The 11,028-nt window shown below is 37.6% G+C and overlaps 2 protein-coding genes across 3 annotated transcripts in view; both read right to left on the bottom strand.

Annotated features, from left to right (window-relative positions):
* Positions 1-2,402, bottom strand: part of LOC120077728 (uncharacterized protein HI_0077) — a 9,301-nt gene extending 6,899 nt beyond the window's left edge. The window contains exons 1-3 of the mRNA XM_039031700.1: positions 1,954-2,402; positions 1,203-1,444; positions 1,030-1,126 (exon numbers count right to left, since the gene is read on the bottom strand). Of these exons, the coding sequence (XP_038887628.1) occupies positions 1,030-1,126; positions 1,203-1,444; positions 1,954-2,364 (750 nt within the window). The 5' untranslated portion in view covers positions 2,365-2,402. The remainder of the gene's footprint in view (positions 1-1,029; positions 1,127-1,202; positions 1,445-1,953) is intronic.
* A 903-nt stretch (positions 2,403-3,305) lies between these two features.
* On the bottom strand, positions 3,306-7,760 carry LOC120077833 (transcription factor GTE4). 2 transcript variants are annotated; one of them, XM_039031896.1, is made up of 6 exons: positions 7,602-7,760; positions 5,428-7,344; positions 5,297-5,336; positions 5,102-5,209; positions 4,815-4,885; positions 3,306-3,883 (listed from the first exon to the last, which is right to left on the bottom strand). In XM_039031896.1, the coding sequence occupies exons 2-5, from the start codon at positions 7,240-7,242 to the stop codon at positions 4,836-4,838; spliced, it is 2,013 nt and encodes a 670-aa protein (XP_038887824.1). In that variant the 5' UTR covers positions 7,243-7,344; positions 7,602-7,760; the 3' UTR covers positions 3,306-3,883; positions 4,815-4,835. The 2 variants fall into 2 exon arrangements, with proteins under 2 accessions (XP_038887824.1, XP_038887823.1); XM_039031895.1 differs by lacking the exon at positions 7,602-7,760 and having other exon boundaries at positions 5,428-7,577.
* Between the last annotated feature and the right edge of the window lie 3,268 nt (positions 7,761-11,028).

Consider the following 11,028-nt stretch of genomic DNA (forward strand, 5'->3'; position numbering starts at 1 on the left):
GGTACTTGATCGACCATGGTTGGTCACTGGAGCTTGTGTCTGAGATTGTGTAGCTCCCCTCAACTGATTTACCCACTAGAGCACGCCTAGATTTTTCAACTTGTCATTCGGAGGGCGACGTTTACCATTTGGAAGGGCGACCATGCAATTTCCAGCACTGATCCCGTGTGCCACTTAAATTGTTTTTTTGCAATTGCTCACCGCATACTGGGGCTGAAATTTTCGAAAAAAAAAAAGAGTTTATGCCGAAGGACCGATCGACTGTAAATCGTTCGCGTGCCCCGGCTGGAGGACATGCAAAGCTGAGACGGTCGCGTGCGAAGTTGAGGGTCCGATCGATTGTGAACCGCTCGCGTGCGCCAGCTGGAGAACGTGCGAAGCGATGGGACCTTCCTCGATGGTGTTCGACTGGAACGGCTGAGTCTGGAAGCTAATCGGCGCGCCGGCTAGAGCAAGCCCACCACCTGCTGTTCGCCTCGCCAGCTGGATCTGTTCGGCTGAGCCACCTAGGATGATGGTTCGGAGATAGCAGTCAACTGCTGCTGGAATCACAGCCTCATTAGTCAGTGTACCTTCACCTATCAAGTTTGATGACTGAGTTTCTTCTATCGGGGCTAGAGTTTCATCACCTTGCTCTGATACCATATTGAAAAAGAAGAGAAAGAAGATGACACAAGGAGTTTACGTGGAAAACCCTAATTCGGGGAAGAAAAACCACGATAGAAAAGGACTTATTATTTAATGTCATACCTACAATAGACCCAACCTCAGATATAAATAGAATGAGATGAAACCCTAATTTAGCAAATATAGTGTAAATTACAAAAATGCCCTTGGGGCTAATTCAACGTATTTCAACACTTACTATACTACATTTTGAAGATTTAATTCTCCTAATCACTGTTTAAACCTTCTACTTTCACAAATTAAAATTCTAGATTATCAAAAGCAGAAACACGGAAAATTCAAGGAATTCAAGCATTGTATAAAGAAACAAATAACTAACCACAAGCATGGACACAAATTTACCTGGACGAGCGGGATTGTTGCCAAGCGTGCAGCTACATTGTCAGATGATTTCTCACACTCCCTCCAAAGCAAATTATGAGCAGCCATATCTCCATATCTTGTAGCAAAGTAATCAAGGTGAGTAACTACGAATAAATATCAACTATTACACCCAAGGTTTATAATCTCCTCACTTGAAACCAAGTTCAGCAAGTCTCTGTGAACACCACATAAAATGGCGACTCTCATCATCAGCAACATGAGCAAAGTCAGCAAAAAACCCCTCCCCAAGAACTTCACTGAAGGGAGAAAATCGAACGACTGTGTCCCAAGCCAAATCGATTGCATTAAGCTCAACATGAGCAAGATTGTGTAACATATAAGCATTCAGAGGCAATCCTGCGTTTTTAGGAGCCGGAATTTCCTTTGGGGAGACCTAGCAAACGATTAAAAGACAACTTTTTAAACCTTCTTTCATTCTTCTCCATGAAAGCAAGTTCATCTATTTAAAATCAATATTTCATTGAAACTGCCAGGCATATTTGAAAATGATTCTAAAATGGATAAAGTCACTTTTGTCCTTTTCAAAATCTCTAAAAAAATGCTTTTAGTCACTGAAAATCAATTTTAATAGCATCGAATATTAAAATCAATGTGTTTTTTAAATGATTTTAAACGAGTTTAATCATTTCAAAATCACTGCATAACTCAAAAGCAGAGGAGATGGAAAGAACAATTCTCCGAATAAATCATGAAATACATTATCACGGCAGATTTTAAGAAGGTTATTACTATTTCTGTGTAGTGGTGAAATCACAATAACGAATCAAATTCATAACCTCGAGCAAGTTCAACATCAAGCAAACAAAAATAACAGTTTATTCTAAGAATTGAATCGAACATTTTCCATAAAGAAAAGCATATGCCGGAAATGAGAAAACTAACCAATTTCGGCACAGGGGGCCGAGCAGGACGGGAAGGAGCATCAAAAACACCAATGGGAAGATCTTCCTGAGACCATCTGGAGTAAGCAAGATGAGAGAGTATGGATTTGGTCAAAGGGTCACTGGTAGAGAGAACCAATGCACCCAACTCCGCAAGAGACGAAGCCGATTCGATTCGGCTGTCAAAGAGAAACCCAGTTGATGATGATTCAGCCAGAGGCTCTGGTCCATTGGGTCCCCAAAATCGATTCTCATTGAGGGGACTCTGCCTCCAAGCTTTGATACCAGACCAAGGCGTGTATTGAAGAGAAGAGGAATTTAGTTTGAGGGTTTGAGAATGGAGATGGGGATAGGAAGAAGAGCGAAGAGTAGGCCATAAAAGTAGAGATTTGAGTCGAAGACGCTGCATCATTCTTCCTATACCAATTCGGACCGCGCCAAAATTTGTGTGGTCATGCTCATATTTATGCTCACCTCATTAAAAAATATATATATATATATATTGGAATGGATAAATTAACTTTGAAAAGTTGAGTTATGTTCATCACGACGATCGTTGGAATCGACATTTAACCTCTAATTTTTATTGATTAAATTGATTTTGAAATACAATCAAAATCAACTACGAGAGATTTGACAGAAAAACGATGAAGATGTCTCAAAATCAAGACCAAATATCAAATAATTAACGTAATTAGATAGAAGATAGAAGATGGGACAAAATAGCCCATCCAATAGTCTCCAGAGTCTTAACGAAGATAGAAATTTTCAATTTGTGTATCCACAATCTATGCATTGCCCACCTTAAAGTTCGGTTGAGGCGCAAGACAAAATTATCGTTGCAGCACATTGCAAAGAACACAACTGAACCAAGGACCCTTCCAAAATGAAATAAATAAACCATTAGCAAGACAATCAGCTCATTGATCTAACTTGATACAGCAAACTTGGCAAGGTAAGCATATCTTATCTTTCAGAGGTTAAATTATATAACTTTATCATATTTTAAAAGTACAAATATTTCGTTCAAATCTCTCCTCAATGTTTCATAACTATTAGAAATCCATTAAAATCTTAAATGAAAATTGAGACCAACAATAGGTAGATAAGTTTTTTAGCCCATTTCAGTTTCATATCACTACCTCCTAATTGTAAGTCTAAAATTTCTTCCAACATTTTAACAAATTTCTACTTCCAAGGTACTTTTGAAACCTTTTAAAAGGTAGAGGTCATATAGCAACTTAGTCTAATACTTTCAATGAATCACTATTTCAATTTCCTAGAGACTGAAGTCTAACATTTTCAATGAATCAGAAGAAGCATAATGCGAAAAATCATACGAAATGCAAGCACTTGACAAAAGGCTAACTCGATTAACCATACAGAATCTAATCAAAATCATATTTTTCTCTTAATCCTTTACAACTAAAAACACAAGCAGCAGCAACAGCAGCCCTTGCAAACACTATGGAAGTGCCTCACAATCCTTACATTCAATATGGCATCCATAAAAGGGTAGATACAAGCCTCCAGGAATCTTCAAAGCTTACCCACCAACTCCTTTTTGCTGTTACTGACATTTGGTTTACAAACTCTAATAATAAGGGGATGGGGAGGATTTGAACTAAAAAAACAATAGAGATGGCAGCAATTGATTAGCAATGTACAGGTGCTATGCAAGAGGGACTAATCGATCAGATTACTACAATATTATACAAATTTGAGGATGAATAAATGGCTACATGGGGGGTGGTATGCAGTGAAGTCTTCTCTCCAATATAACATCAAAAACTCAGTTTGCCACTGGCTGACCATGAATCGACTTCACGCCGCCTTTACAACCCTGCACGACAATTATTTGGATTTTAATCAGAAAAGCTGAGGGTTCTTTCTGCCTGAAGTACACGCCAACGACTTCAAAAATTTGACATCTGTCCAAGAAAACAAAAGGTCATGGTAAGATTTTCATTCCTTTAACTAAAAATTGTCAATCACAAAGTTTAAATTAGATAATATGGAGATCCTAGAAAAGGGGGAAATGGGAAACTGAATAAGCTTCTTAATCTTCATATCATGTGCAAATTCATGAACTCAAGAGATCTCAGTTCAAATCTTCATGTCATGTGCAAATCCATAATCTCTATTTCACCATTTGAAGTGTTCAGCATAACAGTAATAATTACAGAGTATTGCAACTTCGATTAAATTTGGTCTGTTTTTGTAAAAGTTCTGATCAATTTGTTTATTCTTAACAGACTCAATATATTTTAAAATCATACCATTTTAATTACATAAAGAATTTATTTATAACTATAAACTAAACTAAAACTAAAATCACCGGGTGCAAAGCATTTAATACGTATAGCTTCAAGAGATGTTTGGTGAGGATTTCACAATTTTCTCAGACAAGTGGCCAACAATGAAGACTTTAACATATTAGATAGTAATCTTAATTCACACCCCAACGTTGAAGTAAAGGACAGAACGAAGAAAGGAGACATCCTAGATTTAAAAAATTATATACAAAGTTGAAATTTTAAAGTTCTCTAATCTACCCCTGAATTTACAAAATTAAAATACTATGTGTATATATATATTAGAAGATAAGATTTTGCCTCTTATAAGAATTCTAGCCTTTCCTGGTTAAACACAAAATCCTTCTGATCCAGTTCGATCGAGATATTGAACAAATAAATTTATCTAACCTCAACGGTGATTGAACTCAACTACACCAAGATTACGATTATACTAGAACATAGCAGATGAAGAAGGGATCCAGAAACCAAGAACTCATCAGAGGAACAAGAACATGATCCAAAGATTTATATGAAACAGAAATTCAGACTAATTAGGTAGCACAACCTGAAGATTTTTTGAAGCCCTTTAAGACCCTGTATCAGATCCAGATGCTGAAGAACTTTCACTATCTGAATCTGTAATTCATAAAAAAAAAAAAAAAAAAAAAAAAAAAAAAAAAAAAAAAAAAAAAAAAAAAAAAAAAAAAAAAAAACCAGTTAATAAGGCTATAAGAATAAGAATAGAGCTTCAACAAAAATACATTACTAAAATGCCAGCCTCAGGAATGCAGAAATAAATAATTGGAATGACTTCAGTTTAAAAATGATAAGAAAGAACCAAAATAGTCATACCACTAGATGAAGATCCAGAATCACTGCTAGAACTGCTTGAACTACTTGACCTACTCCTACTATTGCCCTGTCCTTGAACGGGCACTGACGATGAAACAATATTTTCATCTGTGTACAATGTTTTAAATTTGGGATTTAGTAAATAGACAAACTAAGAAAATAAGATTCAAAAACCTGACACAATGATTTATCCACCTGCTTTAGTTTCCTTTGGGACCTCCATCACAACGGGGGCCTGGATTGGTAAAAGAAAACAGCAGGATCCATCTTTAGTACTTTATAGCACAATATCACAATATACATCACAATTTTATTCAGGGTTTTACCTTTCGGGCAGTATTGTGTTCATCATCTGCTCTTGCTCGAAGTGCAAGCTCAGCTTTTCTCTTGTTCTTGCTCAAACTTTTTTTGTAGTTTGTCACAAACCTATCAAGCTCCCAGAGCGTCTCTGCATCCACGCTATCAATATCCACCTCAATTTCTTCGTCATCTTGAAAAATATTTGAATTTCTCTTCTTAATTATTTGTAAAATGGTATCCAGTTTTTCAGAAGGCAAATTCTGAAGGTTACTACTGAGTTTTTGCTTCTCCTCATAAGTCATGTCCCTTTTATGAGGATCTTTTGCCTTGGGCTTTTTTGGAGCAGGTGTTCTACTTGAGGGCGTAGCACTCAAAGGTCTATTCTTGGAATCTAGACGATACGTGGTAGATTCTGACCTTTCCAATATTCGTTTCATGTCAAGAGGTGGTGGTGGTGGAAGACGAGCCTTTCTGGAAGTAGGTGTGGAAAGAGCAGCACCATAGTCTGATCCAAACCTCATCTCTCGATTATAGTCTGCCTCTATAATAACCCACCTATCCTCAAATATTGCCAACAATTGCTCTGCCATTACATGGACATCTTGTCCTTTGGGATTATATGTCATAGCATTTCGAAATGTAAGTCTCACATCCTCAGCAAATTCTTTAGGCGACTTGTACCAATTTTTGTTCAGCCTAGATTTTACCGTTCCTAGGTCCATTGGATGCTTGATGATGGTGTAGTAGTCATGCAGACCAAGACCCTGAACATCGACAGGAGCATCAAACACCCAACCATACTTGTGCTTAATCAATTTTTCGAGAAGTGCGCTGCAGCTCTTAAAGAACTTGGAACCCATCCCAAAACCATGAGCAATTTCTCCTCCACCCGACTTCTTTATATTCATTTTTGCCTTCTTATTACTCTCAGCTGGAGGCAGCTTATCTTTTCCAAGTATGAATTCAGAGTTTCGATAAAATTGGTTTGCTTTAGGAGTTCTTTTTTCTTTCTCCACATAATCACTCACACCCTGACTATTCTCCAACACTGATACACTCAATTTATTGAGAGGCCTAGAAGGTTCACGAGGCACACGAACAGCAGCAACCTCAGGATGAATCTGCTTGTCCCCACCAACCTTATCCATCTCTTCATTAGCCGTACCATGAAAATTACTAGACTCGCTTAACTCCACCTGTTTTGTCTCGATTCTTTTCAACACATTTCTTACCATCTCAAGATCACTCTCAAGCTTATGCCGAAGTTCTCGCATCTCCAGCTTAGACTTTGACGCCAAATTACTGTTATTTTGATTTTCCACAGCCACTTCCATAACACCATTTCCTGAGGGTTGGTCTCGAGTGCTCTGCACTGCATCACCAACTGCAAGATGCTGACGATTGAGACACGAGGAATCATCAGACGCTGCATCAATTCTCGAAATGAGCTGCTGCTGAGTCGTATTCTTGTCCTCCGTCACCGTAGTACAAGGAAGAGGCTCAACCAAATTGTTATCTTTGTCATGGTTAATGTTACTATTGACATTGGCATCGTTATTGTCATTGGTGGTGGTGGTAGTAGCAGTGTCAGTGGTTGGGACAGTAGCGGTAGCGGTAGCAGTTTCCTTATTTCGATCATTATCATTATCTTCTTTATTCTCAACAGCAGAAGTCGTGGCTGTGACTATATCAGCAATTGAATTTGTATTGTTATTGTTGTTGTTGTTCTTCCTTTGGCCTCTGAAGGCCTTCCTAGTGTACACCTTACTCTCCACGTACCTCTGTTTCTCTCTAACACCATCACCCACACCTTCCTCGCCAACTGTAGGTCCCGAAGCCATACATGAAACTCAACCAAAAGCCCTAAATACCCTATTTCCCAAAAAGGGAAACACACACACACAGAACACCCCAGCTGAAGCTTGTCCGAAAAAGATAGAACACTTGTCCGTTGCAAGAAAACAAGGCCAAGAAAGCCCTCAATTATCCGAAATGAACAAAAAAAACTTAAACCAAAAGGCAAGAAAAAAAAAAAAGAAAAGAAAAAGAAAACCCTAATCCCTAAAAACCCATTAACATAAAAAATACCTCCGATCAAACCCTAATAACACAGCTACAAACTCCAGAAGAAGAAGAAGAAGAAGAATGAATGGAAAAAAAAAAAAAAAAAAAAAAAAAGAGGAGCTTAACGGAAGCTTACAGTAGGGTTTGAAGCAGGGGAAATTCGTTGTTTGAGTGCTTCCGGATCTTGCAGTCGTCTCTCAAACGAGAGAGCACTTTCTCTCTCTAGAAACAGAGGAGTTTCTCTCTCTAAACTGATTTCTGAATGTTTTTAAGTGTACAGCTGTACGGCGGCTGTTCGGTTCGTCGACTCAAATGAAATGAACCTCGCGCGTGGGACTCCCAACATAAAAGTCGTGCCCGTGAAGTATCACTATAGTTATGGGACACGGTGACTCACGCGTGGTTTCGGATGTGTGGAACACGCTCCAATGAGGAGGATATAGTTGGACGATTGTGGTTTACGCGCGTTGTGGTTGTTTAAGTCGGTCTATGGCGGGGAGCTTGGTTTCTAAAATTTTGAAGAGTTTTGCCCATTCGCGCGGAGTTTATTTTTACGTTATTTATCTTCATCTTCTTTTTTTTTGGCTTCCCACTCCATGGGAAAATCAAACGAAATTTTGATTTTTGCCTCCAAATCTCACGTTATCAATTTAATTTTTGATTTTAAAATAAAATTATTCCAAAAAAAAAAAAAAAAAAAAAGGGAAAAAACCATGGTGAGTATGAGTGGAAGAAATGAAATTGGTAGGATAGGTTTCACAAATAAATAATTGAACTAACTGATAATACATATATTTTAAAGTTCAAAACTGATTTTTGAATAATATTGCTGGTCTGATTGGCATTTGTATCAACAAGTCGTGAGTTTGATTTTAGGCAAATATGTGATTTTGTTTTACTTCGATTTGTCTAACTCCTTTGTGCACGTGCCTCATGTCCAACCTAGCGGGAAATTTGGGCCAATGACCCAATATCTAGATCCATAATGTTAAATGATCCCTTTTTTAAAAAAAACTGTTAATTGACCTTCTGTTGACGTTATCACGGTATGAGATTACAAGAATTTCCCTTGATAACCATCTTGCTCTCGCTGTTTGTTTATCTTCCATCGTGATGTGATTGTTTGTCACTATATGATCGATTTGACAATTTTCACGAAATCTGTCTACAACTTGATTTAACACACAGCAAAATATGTAATGGTGAATTCTTTAAAATCTAAACTTCATTTGAACTGTCATTTTGTTGAACGGGGTTTTCCAAAGCGGAGTTTTTCGGAACCAAACAGAGTTTTCAGAACGGAACAGACTTTTCTTGAACTTGGTTTCATTGGTGTTTGTAGAAACGTGGTCTCAAAAAAGATATGAAATAGACAATGTAAATAGCATAACGAAGGGGGTGTGAAAAAAAACGACAACGAGAAAGATGGAGAGAGAGATCCATGTGTATTACTATCTGCTTAATAAAAAATGTTCTCTTGCTTTGTAGGATGACAGAAAAGTGTGTACTAATTCGATACGGAGGTAATTGGGATGATAACCAAAATTTGTATGTTGGAGGCGAGCTAACAGGAATCATTGTGCCTATTACCTTGAAATATGAAGAACTTAAAGCTCACATTTACAGGGTTGCAAATGTAAGTTGCTCAGAGTTTGATGTTGTTACGAGAGTTAAATATAAGCTTGACTTTGAAGCCCCTCCATAGTACATATGGAAGGACAGTGATGTTTACTTCATTCTTTGCCAGGACGATCTTTCTAAAGTTCAACTATATATAACGCTAAAATCATACCACAACGAAAATGTGAATATGAGTCATAATGGTATAGGTGTAGACAGACAATACGAGGTATCATATGAGCTTAATCGAGAAGATGGTGATATTTCATTGTCTATGAACACTCAACCATCAACATTATCAATAGGCAATGACAACATTCATATAGTGGACTTGGAAACAGAAACTCAATGTAACGGACCTGTGCTTGGTAATGAGAGATCAATAGGCTTGAATTTTATGGATTGTGGTCCCTCAGCCTTTCGTGGTTGATAATAAAAGATCGATAGGATTGAATTCTATGGATTGTGATCCTTCAGAGGTGCATAGACCTGCAGTGGCTATTACTGAGAGATCAACATAATTGAATTTCATGTCTTCATGTCTAGAGGGGAATTGATTATGCCTGGTACCTTTTCATCTGAGACAGATGTTGAAGTTGGTCAAATTTTTTTGAGTAAGAATGATTTAAAAATGAGATTGTCTATTTTGTCCATAAACAATAATTTTGAATATAAGGTAAAGAAGTCAATTAAGTCTTTGTTTACTGTCAAATGTATAGAGGATAATTGTAAGTGGAGCCTTTGCGCAGTAAATATTCCAGGGTGTGACATATTTAAGATCATGAAGTATATGCGGTCGCACACATGTTCTATTGAAATTTTAATTCATGACCATAGACAAACAACGGCTACGGTAGTTGGTGAACTAATCAAAGACAAGTTTATAGGCATAGGACATGTTTATAAACCTCATCATAGTAGTGAAGAAGCGATGGTAAGGTGTAAGTCAACGATTCAAGGAAAGACTCCAACTTCTTATTTAATATCATGGACGGTAGTGAATCAAATACGAACAACCGGCCTCTATTTAGATCGAATGAAATCAGCATCCAATGTTGATCGATGTTTGTTGCCATATACACGAAGTCCATATCTGACCACTTGACATTGAATTTACCCATGACATAATCCGATAACGTCTCTTCCCCCCATGCTACAGCAGCATGCAAAGTCGACTTGTTTTTAATATGGTTTTAGAAACTATCTCGAGAATTTAGGTGACTCTACACGGCGAAAAAAACATTAAAAACATATAATAGTCAACTAATGAATTCCTATTCAGAAGTGCAGTAAATGGTTACCATTATTCCAATTGGCAGGATGGTGAAGCTAGCCATACACATGTCTGGTCTGTTAGGATTAGTGTCCTAATTCTCCCGGAGTCTTGTTGTTTTGTAAAGATACACATTGTTTAATGAATAAAATAAGTGTTATTTAATTATGACATTTACTCATATCCAATAAACAAAGCTCCTTGGTTATCTTAATGTGAACTTAAGCATGTATATGTGATATACAAGTAGATCATGCCTTAAGTGATAACCTAAATAGGTATGTAGTATAAGGATTAAGGTGGGATATCTGATCCTGGTAACACTACAGATACGGTCCACTTTGTAGAGGTTTGCAAGTGTTGTAAACTACTACAGATGGTTGATCCTGACCATTCATGTGGAGACGTGCGAGTAGGGGTGTCCTATACAAAGAGTTTGTATAAGACCTGGACTACGAGATGACTAGACTCTGTATATAACGTCGTTGATACTAGAGACTTGCATCTTACCTAAACGACCATAGGTGACACGACCTTAATCCTGAGTGTCTTGGGAACTCTTTCCTTTGAGGGCGATCCTTTGATTAGTATGGGTGAGAGTGGCCAGATTGCCAACTCAACATGCCTACCTTTTTGGAGACTTGTCTGATCTGGGAGCTAGGAACTCAAT

The sequence above is a fragment of the Benincasa hispida genome, chromosome 5 (genome assembly GCF_009727055.1).
Source record: "Benincasa hispida cultivar B227 chromosome 5, ASM972705v1, whole genome shotgun sequence".
In the NCBI taxonomy this organism is placed as follows: domain Eukaryota; kingdom Viridiplantae; phylum Streptophyta; class Magnoliopsida; order Cucurbitales; family Cucurbitaceae; genus Benincasa; species Benincasa hispida.

Excerpts from the sequence above, each read along its gene's own strand:
- LOC120077833 (XM_039031896.1), bottom strand. The coding sequence starts at position 7,242 with ATGGCTTCGGGACCTACAGTTGGCGAGGAAGGTGTGGGTGATGGTGTT. Across the intron at positions 5,210-5,296 it reads CCCAAAGGAAACTAAAGCAG|ATGAAAATATTGTTTCATCG; the intron begins GTGGATAAATCA and ends CATTGTACACAG. Across the intron at positions 4,886-5,101 it reads TTCTGGATCTTCATCTAGTG|ATTCAGATAGTGAAAGTTCT; the intron begins GTATGACTATTT and ends TATGAATTACAG.